This window comes from Oryx dammah, unplaced genomic scaffold, assembly GCF_014754425.2.
Source record: "Oryx dammah isolate SB20612 unplaced genomic scaffold, SCBI_Odam_1.1 HiC_scaffold_11056, whole genome shotgun sequence".
In the NCBI taxonomy this organism is placed as follows: Eukaryota; Metazoa; Chordata; class Mammalia; order Artiodactyla; family Bovidae; genus Oryx; species Oryx dammah.
In genome coordinates this window covers 2,060,496-2,083,534 of record NW_024080450.1, presented here as the reverse complement: position 1 = coordinate 2,083,534, position 23,039 = coordinate 2,060,496, and the positions used below count along the sequence as shown (strand labels likewise).

The window sequence follows — 23,039 nt, the reverse complement described above, 5'->3', positions numbered from 1 at the left end:
CCAATGTTCCAACCTTTACGAGCCCGCATCCAAGCCCCCCTGGAGGAGGGTGCCAGTCTATCTACCTGCTTCCTCTAGTAGACCCTTGTCTCCTTGAGGGCAGGGGCTGTATACCATTCCTTTTGAACTTGGAACAGTTTCTAAAAGAACAGGCTGTACAAATGTTGGTGATCCCCACAACACATTCAGCTATGAACTAAGAAGCTGAGTTAGCAGAATTGGGAGCTATCTTGCCTATATGATGCTTGAGAATCTAGCTGTTGTCCTAATTACACACCTACACCCAAGGTGACCAAGGGCAAGAAAACTCTCCCTTCTGAGCTCTAAAGATGCCTTTGGTTTCCAGGTATAGCACCTAATTCATGACCTATGGGCATATCCCCCACCCTACATTTTAAAATGAGTTTCCTCCAGATTCTAGCCCTATAATTTTAGACACAGTGGTAGTATACAGCCTCATCTTCTAAACAATATATTGCTATTTCCTCATCTAAACCTCACACTGCCACATCAAACAGGTGCTTCCCCAAATACCACTTGTTCCTTGAGAGAATAACTCCAAAGTTCAAAGTCTAACACGGGTCGTAAAATCATTAGAAAAGCCTTGGATGTTCACCTGGTCCAGGATCCTATTACCAAGGGTACCAAGGCCTAAACCTAAGGGAGTGAAGGTAAGGTCAGATTCCATCACCTTGAAGGGTCAGGATCCACCTTGAAACAGGCCCCTTGGATAATCCTAGCAGACCAGGGCTGGAGGGACCTTGAGAATTATATTTTAACCCCAGTGTACACAAAGGACAGAGAGCCTGATAGATTTCTGCAAGGACACTTAAGATTTGCAAAAGAGTCATCCTTATCATCTCCTTATTAATCCTTTAAGGTTCTGATGATCATGGGTATATCTACACAGTGGGCAGCAGATCACAGCTCACGTGGCCCTTTGCTTTTCCTCCACTGTGCCCAGGAGGTAGTCCATCTCAGAACTCCAGGGTTCAGAAGCCATGGGGATTCTGATTCAGGAAGCCTAAAAGTGAACCTGATGTGACATCGCTGATCTAAACCCTTCTCGTGTACTTCCACACATACATGGTCATGGTTCAGAATTCAGAGTGGGCAGTAGAAACAAGGATAGAGAACTAGGGAGCCCTGGGAGCCCCCAGGACTGGGGGCCTAACAGTACACATCTGTCCTGGGATAACCCAAGGAGGTTTCTACGGCACAGAGGTGCACAGCCTGAGATCAGGAAGCAGTGCCCAGGGATCAACGCTTTTACAGCCCAGTAAACAGGCTTCCCAGCATTTGCTCTCTGGGGAAAAACTGTCCCAGGAGGAGTTTCTGCTTTGTTTGGTTCCAGCCCAAATGCACACTTCCTCCTCACCCAGCCCTCCTCCTGCCGGGCTGGAATTTGTGGAAACTGCGCCTGCTCACCGTTATCACTACCAGGAAAGGCTTGGGGGGCCTGGAAATTCTATGTTAGCCCCAGGATGATCCGGCTGTATCTCTCTCCTCTTAGAACCAGAGCACTTCTGGAAGGGATGATTTGAGCCTCTCAGAAAGGATTAGATGATACAGGCCTGGGTGTTATTTTAAGACCTTCCCCTGCGGGCAGAAGCGGCCTCCCAGTCTCCTCTGGGTCTGACACTATCAGCCTGGAGCCAGCAGCGGGTAGCCCAGGGCCTGCCAGGCCCAGGAAGGCGGGAGCCACACTTCCCTCCACTCCTCTCCTGATGACTTTCCCCTCCCTGGATGCTGGGGGAGAGCACTTCGCTCTGCACCTTCTTAGGCCATTTGTTACAAAAGGTGTGGAAATTTGACACATGGTTCTATAGGAACCAAATGCAATTTCCGAGGGAAGCAGTTCAGTGGGAAAGATCAGGTTTAAATCCCTACTCCAGGAGTAGAGAATGGACGTGTGGGCACGAGGGCGACAGGAAGGATGGCACAGATTGGAAGAATGGCACTGACAGACATACACTACCAAGTGTAAAATAGATAGCTATGGGAAGCTGCTGGACCACACAGGGAGCTCAGCCCCGTGTGCTCCGTGATGACCAGAGGGGAGGGATGGGGGGTGACTGGGAGGGAGATCCCAGAGGGAGGGGATACATGTATACTTATAGTCAATTCACTTCGTTGTACAGCACAAACCAACACAACATCATAAAGCAATTATACTCTAATAATAAAATTTAATAAAAAGGCAAAAAATCCCTGCTCTACCTCTGAAAAGCCACAGGCATGTTTTACCCTCTCTGAACTTTGTCTTGTGATACAGCACACTGCCTAACAGATAGTGGGTTTACAACACAGATTTGCTGAATAAATATATGAATAATACCTGCATGCAGATCTTATATTCTAAGAGGCAAAGTCATTCTTAACAGAAATCAATAGAGGCTAATAAGTCATAAGACAGATTGCTGTGGAGAATCACCAGAGCTTAGTCATACCAGCACATTTAAAATGTGGAGGGACTAAGGGTATTCACGTAATTATAGAAAAAGGGTACTGATGAGAGAAAGCACAAAACAAAGGGGGAAAAAGTCTTCCATTCAAACAAAAGATAGCATGGGCAGAGTGAACAGATAAAGGACAGATTGAGAGAAGAGACCTGTAATGTCTGAGACCAGCAAGAGATTATTATCCAGGATGTATAAGGAAATCTTACATGTCATCAAGAAACCACAAGAGCCCCTTTGAAAAAACAGCCAAAGAAGAATTATGAATAAGCAATTTACCAAAGAAGGCTCCCAAAGGCCATCAAGCATACAAAAAGATGCTCCAGCTCATTTGTCATCAGAGAAAATCAAGTTAAAACCAGAGCTCACCCAGCATATCTAATCGTTTGGCAAAAATGAGGAAGTTCGTTAAGGCTAAGTATTTGTAGAGAGGTACAGAGATGCTCTGCTCTCCGCTGGTGGAGATGTAAACGGGAGCAGCTGGTCTGGAGCTGTATCTGGCACTCAGGGAGCAGCATAAATCCACACACAGGTCCACAGAGGATATGGAGAAGGCTGTTCCTTACGTCAGGATGTATGAAGGTAGTGTGGGAGTCATTAATGGAGAGAGAAAACTGGGATGAACACCACAGACACTAGATTACACATGGCAATGAGGATGGACCTTAAAATCAAGGGTGAGTGTCTGGAGCCCAGCTTCTGGTTTCTAAACACCATCCTCTGCTAAAAAGAACGAGAGCTCATTGGAGAAGTGGCTGATTCCAGGGCCAAGTCGGAACGAACAAGAGGAGGCTGGAACATCTTGATTTGCCTGAAAGTGAAGGAAATGCTCGAGGAACAGAGTGACGTGCCAAAATGACACAGGAGCTAGCCTGAAAGGGATCTCGTCGGCCAAATCTGGGATGTACGTGCTTAGTCACTCAGCCGTGTCCGATTCTTTGTGACCCAAGAGAGTCTGAGCATTAAATAAATAATGTTAGTGAAGAATTATGAGCTACTGAACAAAGAAAGATCTGTAGCTCTTCCTCACAAGAAAATGCCCATTAATAAATGTAGAAGCCATGACAGAATTAGATCGCCTAACACCATACAAATAATCGATTCCAGTAAGAATCACTGATAGCTGCTAAAAGCCAATGGATGAAAATTTGAGGAATAACAAGATATTCACATAATCTCAAAGTAAATGCCCATAAAATACATTTTAATTAAAAGGAGTAAAATAACAAACTTGAAAATGGAGAAACAGCAGATGCCACCATAATGAAAAGATCAAAGTTCACTTGGCCAATAAGGACCAAATTAATAGCATGTGTTTCTACATAATACGTATTGAGAAGAACTGAGCCACATTCACCCAAAACTCTTGCTGTAAATGCATAACCTGAACCTCACCACAAGGAAACATCAGACTCAAACTGAGGGGCCTTTATAAAACAACTGGTTGGTGCTCTTCAACAACATCAGTGTCATGTAACACAAAGAAACGTCAAGCATTTTTCCAGATTAAGAGACTAAAGAGACATGATCACGGAATAAAATGCCTGCTCTTCAATTTCCTTTTAGTACAAGGACAATCTTGGGACAAGCGATAAAATCTTCATAAGGTCTGTAGATGGGATAATAGAAAATTTTCAATGTTGATTTCTTGATTTGGTCATTGTACTAACCAGTAATATTAAAACATTCTTGTTTTTAGGAAATACACACTGAATATTTAGGGCTAACAGGGCATGAGTTGGAATATCACACATGCACATACATGGAGAGAAAGAAGAAAAAAGCAAATATAGCAAATGTAAACGTTTGGGGAGTTCAGGGGGATCCAAAGGCTATCCCTGACAGCTCAGTTGGTAAAGAAACTTCCTGCAATGCAGGAGACCCCGGTTTGATTCCTGGATCAGGAAGATCCCCTGGAGAAGGGAAAGGCTACCCACTCCAGTATTCTGGCCTAGAAAATTCCATGGACAGTCCACGGGGTCGCAAAGAGTAGGACACAACTGAGCCACTTTCAAAGGCTATCCAGAAATTCTCTGCATAATTTAACAACTTTTCTATGTGTTTGAAGATATGTCAAACGTTTTAAAAATTGAAGAAAAAAAAAAGAAGAAAGAAAAAGCAGAAGTGGGTAAAAAAAAAAATAGAATCAAAATGAGCTATAAAAAATACCATTGGGACTTCCCTGGTGGAAGCTTCCAATGCAGGACGGCACACAGGTATGATCCCTGCTTGGGGAACTAAGATACCATATGCCACGCAGCATGGCAAAAAATAAAATAAAATGGTTTATACGTTAAAAAAAATATATATATACATATACTATGTGATTCACTTACAAGGCATTCTCAAAAAAACAGTAATGATCAGTGATTAACAGGGGTGAAGGGTGAGAGGAAAATACAACCACAGGGGGATTTTGGCGGAGGGTGGTGAAAAATTATTTTACATCTGGATTGCGGTAGTTTTATATATATGTGTGTATATACATATAAAAATTCACAGACCTGCAAACCAAAAAAGGCCAATTTTAGGTATGTTAATTTAAAAAATTAAATTAAAATTAAAAATTGCATTATATATGAAACAGTGGCTCCCATCTGGCAAGAGCAAAAAAAAGATACACATTAGACACTTTAATGCCCATGGTGGGGTTGGAAAATGGAAGTGGGAATGAGGATCAAAGAGAACAAATAAATAAGGCAAGAGAGTCCTTGATGATAAGAGGCTATGAAATAAAAAGTTGGATGGCTGGATGGAAGGGAAGAAAAGAAAGAAAAAAGTACATAAGGGAATACATAGGGGAGTGGTGGAGGATGGCGTAGGATGTGTCCTTCCAGGGTTGCACAGGGGAGAGTGGAGTTCTAACCTCTGGACCAGACCAAGGTCCCTGAAGGGCTTCCACAATACTGCGGGGACGGGTTCATCAACCTGACCACCTGACTCCAACCAACACTGGAGTACAACTCACTTCTCTGCTCTGACTTCTGACTTCACAGCTGCCTGATTATTCTATGGCTTCCCTTATAGTGCTGCCAGCAGCCAGAGAATGCTAAGCCAGTTGACAACAGTTTCAATCTTCCAGTAGCACAGCACAGCTTAGCATTCCAGCATGTAAATAAGTCTCATGGGGGTTTTATTTCTGAGTCAGCTGACCCTCTGATCAGTTTTGGAGCCCTGACTGCATTTCTGGATCTGCAGTGCTAGTTACCAGAACATCCTTCCCTCTCCAACTAGAACCAGACCTTGGACTGTGGAAAGCTTGCTGCCCTACGGGCCACCTGGGCAGTCAGCCAGCCATGCACTCCTGACAATACCTCTTTGGCATCAGGACCTCTTTGAATGCAGCCTGTTCCAATTTTTTCCTCTAAGGAGTGGAGATAATAATGTGTTCTCTCCACGTGGTAAATGAGATAACACATATACAGTCTTATCACAGTGCTTAGCACTAATACATGTTCAGTAAATATTACTTTGTACTCACAGATGTTCAATAAATATTACTTTGTCTTCTCCCCTGACTCCCTAGAACTTCAAAGCATACAGATTATTACAACTCTGTAATCACAAGTGACTGAAATTTCACATTTCTACTCTAATCCATCAGCATCGATGATAGATTTAGAGCTCAAAGGGTTCTGTGGGTATGATATAAGGCTTCTTACAACATATGAGAGCTGAACAGTGATTCTGTTTGGTTTTTACTGTCAGGGACAAGTACTAAAATGCTAAAGAATCAGCTTAGAAAAGAATACCAAAAGAAATTTTTACAATCTTGGAAACATGAAGAACTTCCTAAGCGCCAAAACAACCTGAAGTCATAAAGGAAAAGACAGACTTAAATATATAAAACTTTTATATGATCAAAGATACCAGAGATAAAGTTAAAAGACACATGACAAATAGAGAGATCTTATTTGCAAATGATATATTATAAAGGAGTAATATCCATAGTCTTAAAAACTCCTGTAAACATATTTTAAAACTATTAGAAAAATGGGTAAAAATATTAACAAGTAATTTACAAAAAAACCCACAAATGGCCAAATAATACATTAACATTTGCTCAACACCATCAGTAATCAGAGAAACGAACTAAAACAAGATACCACATCTGACCATCATATTGATAAATGTGGAAAGAGTGATGATAAATATCCAGTGTGGGAAACAGACAATTTCCATACACTGCTGATGAGTGTAAACTAGAGGACAATTTAACAGTATTTATTAAAATGTGGAAAGTACATGATCTTTAGACCCAAATCAATAACCTAACCTTCCACCTTAAAAAGATTTTTAAGAAATAGAAAAACAAACTAAACATAAAACTAAAGCAAAACAGAAGGAAGAAAATAATAAAGATTAGAGCAGAAATTAATGAAATAGAGAACAGAAAAATAACAGAGAAAATCGATGAACCCAAAGTTGGTTCTTCGAAAAGATCAACAAAATGCCATACTTTTGGCTAGACTGATCAAGGTGGGAAAAAAGACAGAGAGAGAGAGACAAAATTACCTAACTTGGGAATGAAAACAGAAATACTTCTAACAACTTTGGAGTGAAAAAAAAAAAAAAAAAGGATTATAAGAGAATACTATGAACAACCATGCCAACAAATTAGATGAATTAGATGAAGTAGACAAATTCCTAGGAGGACATAAACTATCAAAACTGACTGAAGAATAAAAAGAAAATCCAAATAGACCTGCAACAAGTAAAGGAATTGACCCAGTAATCAAAAAGCTTTCTACAAGTAAAAGTCCAGGCCCAGAAAGTCTCATTAGTCAATTTCACCAGATATTTAAAGGAGAATTAATACAAACCCTTCACAAACTTCTGAAAATTGAAGAGGAGGGAACTCATCCCTATTTACTTTGTGAGCCTGTGTTACTTTGATACCAAATTCAGACAAAGACATCAGGAGAAGGATGAAAAGGGAAACTACAGATTATTTGCCAATTATACTTCAATAAAGCTGAGGGAAAAGCTCTATAGATCAATGACTCTTATGAACAAGAATTCTCAACAAAAATATTAGTAAACTAAAGTAAGAGGTATATGAAAAGGATGACATATCACAACCAAGTGGGATTTATCCCAGGGATTCAAGTTTGATTTATACCTGGAAAAGCAATCAGTGTATAATATACCACATCAATAGAACGACCAATGACAAAATCCACATGATCATTTCAACAGACACAGAAAAACACTTGACAAAACACACCAACACCTATTCATGATAAAAACATTCAAGAAACTAGGAACAGAAGGGAACTTCCTCATCTGATAAAAAGCCTCTGCAAAAATCCCACTGCTAAGATCATACTTAAGACTGAATGTGAAAGACTGATTGTTTTTCCCCTAAGACCAGAAACAAGGCAAGGATGTTCTCTCTTACTCATCTATTCGACAATGTGCTGGAAGTTCAAACCAGGACAATTAGGCAAAAAAAAAAAAAAAGTTGCTGTGAGAATCCCTGAAAATAATGCAGATGTAGTACTTTTCCCATGCTTGGCATGTAAGTAAGATGCTAAGTAAGCATTATCTGTTGTGGGTGTGGTTGATGTGGTTTTTGCTGGAACCTAGAACCCTAGATTCACAGCGGCTCCCACTGACTGGGTTTTCAAGCTGACCGATTTATTTGTGATTTGGGGCCTGGCTATGGGAATTGCTGGGAGGGTCAGCTGGGTGTGGATTTGGCCAGTAACTGACTCAATCCTGGCTCAGGGTACACTGACAGTCACCCAGGTCTACATGGCTGGCCCTCATGGGCCAGCTGTCCTGCAGCCCAGACATTCAACTGTATTACGCAGGAGTTCAAGGCTACATCAGAATTCCCAGGCACGAGGAGACACCAGAGAATATCCAGGCCAACCCCTTATCTCACTTAACAGATGGGTAAAGTGAGGCCTGGGGAAGAGAATGTGACTTCTTTCAGATCACTCAGTAGGCTGGCGCCAAAACAGAACTTCAGGGTGTGGTATCCTGGCTTCCTACACCAGCCCCTGGGTAGACACGGGCTGTCTAGGCCTGTGTCTTAGTTTTCCAACAGGATAGTGGTACAGACCACTGGGTGGCTCAGCCTGAGCCCACCTATGTCCAGCCCAGCACCTGGGTTTTTTGTTTGTTTGTTTTTAACACAGCCATTCTTAACTCCTGTTCAGTTCAGTTGCTCAGTTGTGTCTGACTCTTTGCGACCCCATGAACTGCAGCACGCCAGGCCTCCCTGTCCATCACCAACTGCCAAAGTCCACCCAAACACATGTCCATCAAGTCGGTGATACCATCCAACCATCTCATCCTCTGTCATTCCCTTCTCCTCCTGCCCTCAATCTTTCCCAGCATCAGAGTCTTTTCAAATGAGTCAGCTCTTCGCATCAGGTGGCCAAAGTATTGGAGTTTCAGCTTCAACATCAGTCCTTCCAATGAACACCCAGGACTGATCTCCTTTAGAATGAACTGGTTGGATCTCCTTGCAGTGCAAGGGACTCTCAAGAACCTTCTCCAACACCACAGTTCAAAAGCCTTAACTCCTGAGACTCCATCAAATATCCAATGCTCCCTCCAGCTTCTACCCTGACCACTCAGCTACGGTGTAGTCTGTGATGGCCTCGACCCAGGACACTGACAAACAATGATCACCTGGAGAAGGGAACGCTGTGAATGACCACAAAAGCCTGGCACTCCTGACACACGGTAGCCCACACTCCAGGTTCCCAGTGCTGCGGATCCAACAAGGTGGAGGTTTCTCCTTGGGGCCTGGGGTAGGTCTGTTCAGATAAGCAGGCCACCATCTCTACCAAACTGGCTAAACTCTGTCCCTAAACTGTGGATACAGCCTCAGTCTCCTTCTCCTGACTGCCCCGGAACAGAGAGAAAAAACTGCATTTGAAAAACATTTTACTTGGCAGCCTACTGTGTGGAACGTATACCTTTGCTGCCTAGGGGATGTGTTGTGCATTGATCAGAATTCCATTACCAAGTACCTCAGATCATCCCATCCTCTTATCAACCCTCTGAGGGTAAGGACGATCTTTCCACTTTACACAGGAAGGAGGTCTTGCCCTGGGTCACACAGGAACAAGATGTTCACAGCAGCTCCAGCCCAGTTCCAAACGGATCCTGGGAGCACCCCCATTGAGTCACAGCTGATTGCTGAGGAATGCAGTAGAAGAGAGGACATGAGGAGGGGCTGCAAGGCTAAGGCAGCAGCTGTCACAGGCTAAAGGCACCTCGTCTACTTGGTGTAAATCTCTGGTCACTGACATCACTAGCTCTAAAGTCATTCTAACATTTGCGCAAGTGGTAGGCTGGCAGGCTCCTGTTTGTCTACAAAAAAGCCATGTGTATGGGGTAGGGGTGTGGCTACAGGGTCAGAAACAGCAATTCCTGTTTGCAGACCTCAGGCTACTGATGAACTTATTTATATCCAATCTAATTTGAGTCTTTCTTCATCTGGACCCTGTGTCTGGATCCCATAAACCAGGGCTGTCAGAGCAGAGTTCGTGCAGATGGGTTAATGGTCAGGTGCCCAGGCCAGTCCATTAGAGCCTAACATGGGTTCTGCGTGTGGTATTTCCAGCAACCGACCTGCAATGTGTGAGATCAACAGCATTGTAAAGCCAGGCTTTTAAAGCTGGGATCTGCCCCCAATCTACAGGTATGGCTCCACAAATAAGGAAAGGTCCTTATGTTGTATAAATCAACTCTTTGGCAAAGGTGTGTAAAGTATAGAAAAAGCCACGTGTAAGGTTCCTCTGTGGATACACAGTAACCTCAGCAGGACCTGCCCACAGGAAATGGCTTCTAGGAAAAGCCTCACATCCAGAGCACCTGCAGGGTCCTACACAGGAAACTACACAAACACACACACACACACGCACACGCACACGCACACACACACACAGCTGAGAGCATTATGTGTGAGACTCCAGATAAATCTGACTTTCCCTGGGAATCCACTCTTTAGAAGTTAAAATCCCTAGTGTTAGTGGCTCAGTAATGTTCGACTCTTCGTGGCCCCCTGGACTGTAGCCCACCAGGCTCCTCTGTCCATGGGATTCTCCAGGCAAGAATACCAGAGTGGGTTGCCATTCCCTTCTCCAGGGGGTCTTCCTGACCCAGGGATCAAACCTGGGTCTCCCACATTACAGGCAGATTCTTTACCATCTGAGCCACTAGGGAAGCCTCAGCCCAGGAATTTACTGAGCCAGCCAAAAAGTTAATTTGGGTTTTCCCATACCATCTTACTCCAACTTTTTGGGCAACCCAATAGAATTTAAGGTCTGTGGATTATTCCAACCCTACTGGAAAGCACAGTGGCAGTGTGAACCAGTGCCATAAAGATGGCCATATCCTTTGGCCTAGAAATTCCCCTCTAGGAATTTATCCCCAGGAAATAATTCAACTGAAACAAGAAGCAACATGCAGCAAAGATGATCTATGATGGGGAAACACGGGATATTGGACCTTAAAGGGAATAAGCCCTAAGGATTTCAGAAAGGAGCCACAAAAGATAATTCAGGTAACATAAGCAATGGTTTATAAGATAATGCTGAACAAATATAGTAGAAGGCAAAACGGTTCCCACTATGGTTGCAACAGAGTAAAGTATGTATGCGTCTGGAAAGTATGCCAGTAGATGTATGGTTTTACTACAATGGGAAGGAGGAGAACTATGCGTATTTAAACATTGGATGTGGTGACACTGCACTTTCAATTGAAGAAGAATGAAAAGAAGCAGGAGAAGGAAGAGGAGGGGAAAGAGAGGAAGAGGAAGAAGATGACTAGGAGGGGGAAGACGAGAAGGAGAAATTTTACAAAGTAAAAGCCAAAATCTTCACAAATAAGAACTGTTAGTACTACCAATAAAAGATAACATATCTATATCTGTCTGGTGGCTCAGACAGTAAAGAATCCACCTGCAATGCGGGAAACCCAGGTTCAATCCATGGGTTGGGAAGATCTCCTAGAGAAGGAGATGGCTACCCACTCCAGTATTTCTGCCTGGAAAATTCCATGGAAGGAGGAGCCTGGAGGGGCTACAGTCCATGGGGTCACAGAGAGTCGGACACAACTGAGCCACTAACAGTGCTACCAGTAAGAGAGAACATGTATTTGGAGCTTACTCTGTGTTAGGCACTGCTTCAAGCCCTTTTGTGCCTACTAACTTCACAGCATCATGAGGTAGATTCTTTTATTATCCCCATTTTACAGGTGAGAACAGTGAGGTACAGAGAAGATGACAACTTTCCCAAAGCACACAGCTAACCAGCATGAAGGAAAGAAACACTACCCGTGCCATTTCAAAGGTTACCCACCTAAAAGCTTTATGCCTGCTTAGACAGAGATGACAGAGTCCTCAACAGAGGCCTCATTACAAGACCCCTCAGGGGTGGGAAGTGAGCCCCTCAGGAACTCCCACAGGGGGGGTCACGTGGCACATAGAACCGGGGTTCCCCCCTACAAATCCAGACTCTGGGAGGAAGAGGAAGAAGCGCACTTAGGACCAACAGGTGGGCTTCCCAGGTGGCGCTAGTGGTGAAGAACCCACCTGCCAACGCAGGAGATGTAAGAGACTCGGGTTCAATCCCTGGGTCGGGAAGATCCCCTGGAGGAGGGCATGGCAACCCACTCCAGTATTCTCTCCTGCAGAATCCCCATGGACAGAAGAGCCTGGCAGGTTATAATCCGTAGGGTCACAGAATTGGACATGGGTGATGCAACTTAGCACACACACTTCAGAAAGGGGAGAAGGGACCAAGGCAGTCAGGATTTGTTCGCAATGATATGAGCTAGAAGAACCAGAATTCCGAATCCTCGCTCCAGAGGCCCTTGAACGCCCCCACACTCCTGCCACTCTTCAGACCACAAGCACCTTTTTCTGCACCTCTCCCCTTCTGCTTCCTTGCTCTGGGCCCTCAGTCTAGCTTTCTGGGCCTGCTCCTGTCCACACACTCCAGCTGCACGGCCTTTTCTCTCTTTTATCATTTTCCCTGCACTGTGCCTCAACTTCTTGTCCTCTCCTGCCCTGCTGGGGACGGCCTGCCACAGCTGACACTTTGGTTATGGCACTCTCCCCATGTGAGAGCAACTAGAGATGACAACAGGCAGCAGACCCCTGCCCTTCCCAACCAGGGAGACTGTTCAACATGCTGAGAGACCTTCGTTTTGACTCCAGCCCTGGCCCAGACCACCCATCCGGCTCCCTGCACCTTCTCAGTGCCCTGGGAGCACCCCTGCTTCCTCTCATCTTTGTCAGGGTCTGTTCACTGCTGAGTGAAGCCCCCGGGGTGGGGACCAGCCTTTGTTCATGTCCATCTCCTGTGCTTCACAGAGCTTAGTTACCAGTACGAGTTTGCTGAATGAGCAAAGGAGTCCCCACTCATCCTCTTCCTGAGCAGGGGGCCTCCTGCCTTTCGGGTAAGTACTCAAGGCTGCCCCTTCTGAGACAGGCAGGGACCCTGCCACACCACCTAAGGTGCTCATTTGAATGCTAAGAGCTACCCAACATCTCCACGCCAGTGTCCGAGCCTTCTATAACGCAATACCGCTTACCCTGGGTCCGCCCTAATTGGCAGTCCTTTCCTGTTTTTTCAAGCTGACAGTATCCTGAAACACAACGGCAGAGCTGCCATTCAGGAAGTCAAAGGCAAAAGGACAGTATGCAAAACAGGAGGAAACTTTTAAAGAAATCTTTAAAGGCATTTTCAGAATGCAACCTGTCATGAGGTCAGGCAGTCACTGAATCTTCTGCCAGGGTGCCTCCCCGTGACCTGGAGACCCATGTGGTGGGGCAGGAAGGAGCCTGACCTCACACCCTGGTGGTCACACTGGTCTGACACAACCCTGCCCTTCCCTCAGTGCAGCCTCCCCTTCGATAGCCGGGCTCTGTGCCAAATGACCCTGGGCAAAGTCCCAAATCCAAAGTGTGCCTCAGAAGGAGAATTTAGCTCCAGAGAGGACATTCAAAGTCGACTCTGACTTCAGAGCAGACACCTTGCAAAGAGCCTGAGTGCCAAGCTCTGCTGGTCTCCGAGGCTTCTCCTGACATGACTGTGGGAACCTATAGATTCTCGTTTCCTGGCCCCTCTCAGATCTCAGGACCCTCTGGAGAGGGGAGGTGGGAGAGCTGTGCTGGTTCACTAGTTTGTTCCCACACCTCTTGCAGACACAGTCCTATCTCAGTCATGTCACCGGAACTGGGTTAGCTAACTGGTGCTCACCCAGCACCATTGCCCCAGGGCCACGAGGCCCGTAAGCCCAGTCCAGGGACTTGGCTGCTGAGGAGACAGATGGAGATATTACTGAGGAAGCGGACTCCTAAGACATCACGCCCACCACAGAGTCATCCTGCAGCCTGGCCCCTTGCCCCCACCCCAGGCACTTACTTCCTTGCACCTAGTTTTTAATCAGAGTTCTAGACACAGCCTTTATTCAGCAGTAAGTGGTACACATCTGCCACCACTAAGCAAACCTGAAATTCTCAACGAGTCTATCCTTTAGTAAGAATAGGTTAAAAACCAAGCCCTTTTCAAAAAGTGTTCATCCCCTTTTCTTCCTTTTCAAAAAACCCTACTTTGGAAACAATCCAAAAAGTATGTAAAGTTTTATGCATGAGCCTCACCAAACCACTAAGAAAAAACTGTATGTGTTTAGCAACAGTTGAAAAATAAAAGCTATACCCCCTGTTGTTTTTAAAGGTATAGGATCAAGCCCGTGATAGAATGTTAAGTGAAAAAATCCTGGCCATCAGGCTGTCTAGATCTATCTATACCAATCTATCTGTCCATTTGTAAAAATGTCTCAGCTAAATTCTTAAACATGTACAAGACAAACTTTGTCAACATGCCTGGTCTAGGTACAGGAATATACATGTGCTTTTCAAACTCTTTTAACTTCTCAAATATTTTTCAATGAGCCCTCATTACCTTTCACAAAAAGGAGGAAAAAAGATTACTCGCTCTTCAAAGAAAAAAAAAAAAAACAGGCAAAACCAAGACCCATGGCCCTGGCCTCTGGTATCCCAGTGAGACAAATTCTCCTCCTCTCTCTCTCTGAGCTTTGTGAGGGGTTTGGAGAGGCGGCAGGGGGAAAGAGAAGCAGCTACGTTACACACCCAGACCAGACATTAAAATCCCTGCCAAAGAATTCAGCAACAGCCAATAATACAGCCCCTAGCCTGCATTTGTACAGGGAAGGGGCGGGCAGGGCCAGGCTGAAAAGTGGAACCTGAAACACTCAGCGTGTGACTCAGCCCTTCTGCCTCCTAAGGACGAATCCCTTTAGGCCACGTTCACCCAGAACCAGCTTCTTGCCAGGCCCTGTCCCCTGTCCTTCAGGCCACCACGACCTTCCAACTTGGAAGTCTGGCCTTTAGAACATAATCGAAGATCTCTCTCCTTGGCCAGTGACTGCGCAGGCCCAGGTAAACAGAGAGGCCCCACAACGGAGGGTTTTGCAATCACAGCCACGGCCCCTCACCAAGTTAAGGGACAGGTGGAACCCTGTGGATGTCACCGAATCCAATTTGCACGCCCTGTTAGCTCCTCGGATGTCAGGGTCTGGTTTATAGTGATCTCATCACCCAGCCCACATGGGCAGTGCTAGAGGCAAAGGTAAAAAGATCCTCGAGGGAGTTAGCTCTAGGGAGAACCACTGTCCTAAAACAACCAGAATGCTGCTTAACCAGATAAGAAGAACTGGAATTGCCAGGTGGACGTGGCTTCAAGCAGAATTTTCATCTCCACTTCATGAATGCTGATTAGGAAGTCAGGCATAGGAGGCAAGGTGGAAGGGGGTCAGTGAAGAAATCACCAGGTCTGACTTGACCACAGGATCCCTGGGCCCCCTTCACACACTGGCCAGAGCTCAGCTGAGCCTGAAGGGGATGAGACTCCTGGCCCTGCCCCCAGGATCTAGAGGGTCCCCAGCTGGAATCCATGGAAGATCCGGGATTAACTGTTTTGTCTTCCCCAAACCATAAATTTGTCTAGTCCCAGCCTGGAACCCCCTACTCTGCTGCTAACCAAAGCCCATAATATCCAACCATACGGCCACTGATGTATCATTATAGTCATTATAAAGCAGCAAGTTAAAGATTACCCAGCAGAGCTAATGCAAGGCTTCAGAAATTAGAGGAACATTTTCACACAATCAGATAAAGCCAGGACTGGAAAACTTTGGTCCCAGTTCTGGGTTTCTGAATAAGAGAAAGAAAGAAGAAAGGAAGGAAGGAAAGGGGATGGACAGGGAGGCAGAAAGACTAAAATGCTTGGACACACTGTGGCTTCCCTAAGTGACATCAGTATGGTTTAATTATGCCTCCTCTGCCTAAAGGGGCTTTTCAGGTGGCTCCACGATAAAGAATCTGCCTGCAATGCACGAGATATAAGAGACGCAGGTTCAATCCCTAGGTTGCTAAGATCCCCTGGAGGAGGGCAACACAACCCACTCCAGTATTGTTGCCTGGAGAATCCCAAGGACAGAGGAACCTAGAGGGCTACGACCCATAGGGTCACAAAGTGTTGGACACAACTGAAGTGATTTAGCACGTGTACCTCTGCCTAAATTGTGAGTTCCAAAAGAGGAGGCATTTTGTTGTCTCCCTCTCCATAGCTCTAGCACTCGGCCTAGGAACAGGCACACTGTCAAATCCAGACAAACTGTTACCATATCAGACCTCTCAGATGGACCCACCTGTAAACCTAGCAGGGATCTTCCCAAACTCAAGGCCACATTAAGCTGCCCTGAGCCTCTGCACTAAGGGTCTACTGGGCAATAACTTTTAAGGAAAAGCATTAGACTGGGAAGCAGGATATCACTTTTTCTAGCCCCAGCTGGCTACTGCCTGACTCAGTGGCCTGAGGCAAGATCCTTCCCCCTTTAGCACAGTGCATGACAGGGGCCAGGAAACTGGAGACCCATCCTGGGATGTTGTGGTTCCAGGATGCCACAGTTTGAGTCCCATCTTATGCGTGGCTCAGACACCCTGTAATCCATGGAACTTTCACCCGGTTCATCAGGTGGAGGCACCCATGTGCTTTCTTAGAAACTGGGTCAAATTATAACAGGCAGGATATACTCCTGCAACCATCAGGCTGCGTGGAAAATAGTGAGCCAAAAAGTCATGGAAGGTATTTCTCCTTTTCAGACTGTCAGACAAGAAAGCAAGTCTATGTGTATGTTAGGAAATTATTTTCCCCAGGAAAAGCAACAGGACAAAACTGGTTTAAAAGACTGTTACTGAACCTCCCAAAGCTTAAAGGTCTGGACACGGGAAGTTCCTGGTGCCTCCCCAAGCCCCAGGATGAGGCTCCACCCCAAGCCAGAAGGTTACGAGGCTCCAGGACTCATCCCCAAAGGAGAGAGACAGCCCTTCCCAAGCTGAGGCCACATGTCCTCTAGATACACTATGTCCCATGTGTGATGATGGGAGAGTGGGGGGAGTGGGAACTGTGTGCTGCTGGAGAAACACCTGGGAGCTAAGAGCCAGGGAGAAGCCCAGCACGTGCTCTGTTCTGCCAAGGGCACAGACCACGGCAGAGGCTTGGCTGACAGCCCCCATGAAACCTGGGAAAGAGGGCTCATGGACAAGTGTTCTCTCAGGGCCCTGGCAACCTGCAGCTGTTGGCTGGCCCAGGCGCCCATGCCTCTCTGGTGCCCACCTCTAGATCAGAGTCTTCATCTGAACATATGAAGAGGATCTCATCAAAGGGGAGCTGGGCAAGCGGGGCCTCAAGTTTGGGCAGTCCTATACTCATACCCTCCCGCCACTATCCCAAGGGCTAAAACCAACTGTCCAGGTCAGGCTGGCCTCCCCTAACCAGTCCTACCTGAGCCACTGCCCACCCCTCAGCCAGCCCCTCTCTAGGCGGGCAGTGCCAGTCAAGTATGTTGTGCTGCTGCCAAATCCAAGCAGAAATAAACATTCCCAGAAAAGTAACTCAGCGCAAGGCCGCTACTCCTCCCAGGCTGACTACATCTCAGGCAAACACCTAGGCAGCCAGAAAAGGGAGCCTTAATGCCATACTCAGTGAGATGCTGCACAGCCAGGCCAAGGGCCTGGACTCCCTGGGAGGACTCCCTGGGAACTTGCAGGAATCCTTAGCAAAGACCCACCTCTCCCCTATAGCTCTCATTCCTGAAAGCCTCACCTCAACCCAGCAGGGATCTGGGGACAGGGCCTACTCTGGCTCCAAACACTGAAACCTGCCCTGATGTACAGGGTAGACAGAAGCAGGACTCCAACTTTGAAGTGTACTGAAGTCTGGCTGCTGCTGCTGCTGCTGCTTGCTGCTAAGTCGCATCAGTCATGTCCGACCCTGTGCGACCCCATAGACGGCAGCCCACCAGGCTCCTCTGTCCCTGGGATTCTCCAGGCAAGAACACTGGAGTGGGTTGCCATTTCCTTCTCCAATGCATGAAAATGAAAAGTGAAAGTGAAGTCGCTCAGTTGTGTCAGACTCTTCGTGACCCCATGGACTGTAGCCTACCAGGCTCCTCCATCCATGGGATTTCCCAGGCAAGAGTACTGGAGTGGGGTGCAAAGTCTGGCTGAGGCTCTGACAACCCAGGACAGATTGAACAGGGACCTGTGAGCAGCCCAGCCTGGTGCCTGGCTCCAGCAGGCAGGGCATGCCTGTCACCCATCACCCACCAGCCAGGAGAGAGCCAAGCATCAGGCACAGACCCTTGGATGCCAGAGAGCAGAGCCCAGTTGTGCAAAGGAACTGCAAGTAGTGAAAAGGCCACAGCTTCAAACCCCGAGGGTGCTTTCTCCCAGTGACCTCAAAACCACCATGCTAGGCCTTTAGCTGACACCTGCCCAGCTGAACAGATGGGCTTGACTCCCCCAACCCACACAAACACGTCCCTGGAGACTTTCAGCTTTCTCAAGGCCCTCTCCTAACCAGGAACCTCCACATTGCGAGTATCCAGTCCTCGAACCTAAGGGCTCAATAATAGTGAAGAGAAACCCTCCGCCCTGAACTTCTAGAGCTGCCTTGGCAGGAGCCAAAACGTCAGGGTCGCATGCATGTCACATTAAGGTGGACAAGCTAGAGAAGGCCCAGGGCCTCTCCCCACCCCCAACCTGTGCTCTCCAAAACTTTATCTCTCAGGAAGTCTGTTTGTGCCATCAGAGTCAACTCAGAAACAAGTGACTGGCCACCCATCACCAGCAACATCATTACGAAACAAAACAAAGTGAACACAGGCCACCGCAGCCTCTCGTGCTTCACTGAGAAGGTCCCATACTTCAAACACTATTCTAATCATCTCTGGGTTACTTTCCTTTAATTTGCTAAAGGATTTCTCTTTCTTTCTACATAATATCTGGGCAACAATTAAAAACAGAAGGTCAAAATCTGGCTTCTCTGGGGTCTGTTGTTGTTGTGTTAGTTGCTCAGTTGTATCCGACTCTTTTCGACCCCATGGACTGTAACCTGCCAGGCTCCTCTGTCCATGGAATTCTCCAGGTAAGAATACTGGAATGGGTAGCCATTCCCTTTCCTGGGGATCTTCCCGACCCAGGGATAGAACCCAGGTCTTCTGCCTTGCAGGCAGATTTTTTTTTTTTTACCGTATTGCAGGGAGACTCTTTACCGTCTGAGCCACTAGGGAAGTCCCTCTGGGGTGTGAAGATTCTCCAGCTCTCTTCCCCTTTCTATGCTGTTCAGGGCCATCTCCAGAGGCTGACAAAATGGAACTTCAAATCCTGGGTCCTATTTGCCATGTACTTAACAAACACAATCTCATACAGTCCTAAAAATAACCCTGTGAGTTAAGCATGGACAAGCCCATTTTACACATGAGAAAGGGATTCTGAGGACCCCTGTAACATGTCTGAAGTCAGACACACAGCAGCATGGCAAAGATTTCATTTCATTTCCAGGACCAGTTTGTCACCCAGACTAACCATCAAGTCCAAAGGAATTCAAGCTTCTGGTTAAAAAAAAAAAAAAAAAAAAAAAAAATTCCTTTATTACCACAATTTATGTCTGACCAATTCCAAGAACATCCTCCCAAACTTGATATGAAAATACTGAAGTAATTATTGGAAAAATTGAGCAAGAGTGTGCAGGAGGCTTGCTCTGCCAGGGCTCTTCGAAAAAGTGACAGTTCCTACTGGCAGGATGCCTGCCCTTCTGCTGGGTCCCTCATTCAGAATGACATTCTCGACATCCTCGCATTGAAACTGAGCAACCTGTGGCTGCCTTAAGCTTGACTGCCAGTGGATTACAGGTCTAGGGGAGGTTCCGATGGGCATGGGCTCAGCCTCTTCCTGACATAAGGAACGCAGACCCACCGACCCAAGCTCTCTGCTCCCGCTGAAACACAGGCTGGAGGCGCCAGTTCAGATCATCTGGGCAAGATAGCGGAGACTCCAGGTTGCTACCAAGGAAGGGTCAACATGGTACTAACTGGTTACTTACATTTTAGCCCTCCAGCTCCCAGGATACACACTACACTGGTACAAACACACTCCGCCCCTGGGAGGGCCCTGCTCACAGACATTTTGGGAACCTACAAGGGCAGGAAGCTGGGTAGGAGGGCCCCAGGGCAGGCATCTATAGAGAGGAGGAACTGAACACAATAGTGACAATTTACCGAGGGCTTACCCACATTAAACTCTTGTTTACACTGCTTCGTCTAATCTTCCAAAAGAGTCCCCTGAAACAGGTAAATCTTCTTATTTCCATTTAACAGATGAAAAACCAGAGGTTTAGGGACAAGTCACGTTCCCAAAGGCTTAGGAATAAAGTTAATCCACACTCAGGAGACGGTGGGTCTACGGAAGACAGAGGTGTGACCTGGGAGGTATGCTCCCTTCCCTGCTGGAGGCCTCATCATCACTTTTCTAAGCTAGAGAGGGTTACTCTGAGCTGCCTGGTAGTCCCTAAGCAGAGTTAGCAGGGCGAAGACTGCTCCGAGTTAGTAGGACTCAAACTCCCGAAACTTTTTGAGGTTTGGGCCACAGCTGGGAAGTCTCCAAGGTCTTCTCCGGTTCTGGGGTCGGAGGGGCCTAAGGGCTTTCCAAAACCGTGCCCTACTCAGCCTCCATGAATCCGAAGGAACTCACCTCCCAACCTCTCACCCCAGTCCAGCACGGAACCTCTGTCTGCGGATTAGGGGTTCTGATCCGGAACAGAGGGGCTGTCTGTTGTGGAAGAGGGCATGGGCGAACCTCCATGGGGAACTTACCGAGCAGCGGGGACTCCTCAGGGCATTCGGTCAGCGACAGTGTTGTGGTGGAGGGCACTGGGGCCGAAGTCAAGTTGCTCCCTGGGCCCGGGCCAGGGCCGGGGCGAGAGTCCGCGTCTGGGTTGGAGGCGGCCCGCGAACGCGGCTCGGAAGAGTTCCGGAAAGGCGGCGGCAGTGCGGCCCCTCGCAGCCGGAGCTCCCCGGAGGGCTGCCCGATAGCGGCGGCGCCGTGAGAGCTGCCCTGAAGCGGTGTGTGGACTCCGACCAGCTGAGGCAGGCGTCTTAGGTCTCGGCCGGCCAGGTAATAGACGAGGGTGACGCCAAGATGCAGCGCGCAGACAGCCACGAGGAGGCGGCAGGCCCGCTGCAGGGACGCGCCCGGCATCGCGGCGCTGCCGCCCAGGAGCGGCTCCCGAAACTTCATCTTCCCGCCGCCGCTTTAAGAGGGGGGTGGGCTACCGCGGGGAGGGCGGCCCGCCCGCGGGCCGCCAGCCAGGCACTGCCAGACCACAGCACTTGGGGGAGGGACCGGGAGGCGGGGGGAGGCGAAGGAGCGGCACCGGCGGGCAGGCGGCGGACCTCGGCGACTCCGGCCGGCTCAGCAGCCCAGCTAGCAGAAGTGCGCCCAAGGCGCGGGCGCGGGCTGGGGCGGGGCCGCCAGCGGGGCGGGGGCAGGGCCCCGGTAGAAGCAGAGTTTTCGGGACTGTAGCTGGAGGGCGGGGCCACCTGGGGCGGGGCCCGGTGGAGGGGCGGGACCGGTGGAGGGGCGTGGTCGAGCTGAGGGGCGGGGCCTGTGGAGGGTGGGCTCCCGGGGCGGAGCCGTTCGGGGAGACGGTTAGCAGCACGCAGGCTCCGCGATGAGGTCTCGGGTTCCCACGCTGCCCTCTCAAGCCCGCACCGTGAGGGTTCGGTCCCTACTAAGCGTCCCTTCCTCCTCTTCCTCCGAGCTGCCCCCGAGAGGCGCCGCCACTTCCTGCAGGGCTAAAGAGCAGGGTACGCGCCTGGGCCTGTGGCGCGGCGTCAGAGAAGAGGGAGGAGAAGAGGGCAGGCTGGTTGTTGTCTGGAGGGGTTGGGGCCGCGGCAGCTTTCCAGAACGCTGGACCTCGGTAGACTGAGTTGGGGTCAGGAAGAGGGGCGGAGAAAGGTTGCCCTGGAAACGGATTCGATGCCCAGCGGGAGGTAGGACAGCGGAAGGATTCTTTGAGAGGTTCGAACCCCTTCCCTGGGCGGAGCTAGGTCCCTCTACCAAGCTGGGAAGGTGGGGGGCCCAGCAAGGAGGCGTGGCTCACCTGGCATCCTGCGGAAAAGAAAGTGGACGAGTCTCCGCTTCTCTGGACTCACTGTCCGACAGCCCAGGCTAGGGGATATCGGAGACCCACCCAGCTCGGATTGGGAGTGTGTGGGTGCCTGTTCTAGCGCATCCCCCACCATGCATTGCGTGGGAGGATGTCCAGGAGCCCAAGTAACTCCTACGCTGCCATGCAAAGGAAGAGCAGCTGGCTTTATTTACAGTATGAACGGACCTGGACTCAATGCCATGAAGTAAGAGATTGTTCCCATTTTACAGATAGAGTTCAAGGCTCAAGAAATTTAAGACTCTTGCTCAGCTGGTATGAGGCAGAGGCAGAATTCTGGCTCTAAAACCATTATTTCCCACTTGTTGATTTGCAGATAAGGGCTGGAAGCTGTCTAGATGAGAGGTTTAGGCACTGAAGTCGCTTGCTTCAGATTTGACCCGGGCCCACCTGATTGCCTCAGTGGGGAGGCACCTCATTCCTGAGTAGGACTCATGGAGGTGCTATCACTTTGGTGGATGGGGCAGCTGAGGGGCTGTGGCAGCCTACTCTAAAGTGCTACCATACACTGAAAGAGCTTCCTACAGCCAGTCCGACGCAAGTGTAACTGCTTTACGTACGTTGCCTCAATCTTAACACCATGAAGTCAGGCAGTTGTTACTCTCCCCACTTCACAGATGAGAAAATTGAGGCTCAGGAGTTGACACGTGGTTGTGATCATACAGAATCTACTTTCTTCACTTGGCTTCCTGGACACCACGCTTTCCTCACTTCACTGGCCACCACTCTGTCTCGTTCCTGGGCTTCTCCTCTTTCCTGGTTGTTGAAGGCCCCAGCCCATAGTACACGATGCTCTTTTCTGTGTACACTCCCAAGGGGTGATTTATAATATCTGCATGCTGATGACTGCAAAATTTTCTATCTCCAGCCCTGACCAACCGACTCATATTCAACTGCCTCTCCTACTGGCATCTCAAACTCCACACATTCTGCCCCCAACAACCTACTCCCTACACTCCACTCCATTCTTACTCACCTCAGAGAATGGCGTTCTCCACTGTTCATCTCACTGTTGTTC

At 48.1% G+C, this 23,039-nt stretch overlaps 1 protein-coding gene across 1 annotated transcript in view; it reads right to left on the bottom strand.

Annotated features, from left to right (window-relative positions):
* The window catches only part of LOC120860345 (beta-1,4-galactosyltransferase 1), a 53,032-nt gene extending 31,659 nt beyond the window's left edge, over nt 1–21,373 (bottom strand). Inside the window, exon 1 of the mRNA XM_040236150.1 lies at nt 20,667–21,373. Within this exon, the coding sequence (XP_040092084.1) occupies nt 20,667–21,090 (424 nt within the window). The 5' untranslated portion in view covers nt 21,091–21,373. The remainder of the gene's footprint in view (nt 1–20,666) is intronic.
* Nucleotides 21,374–23,039: the final 1,666 nt, after the last annotated feature.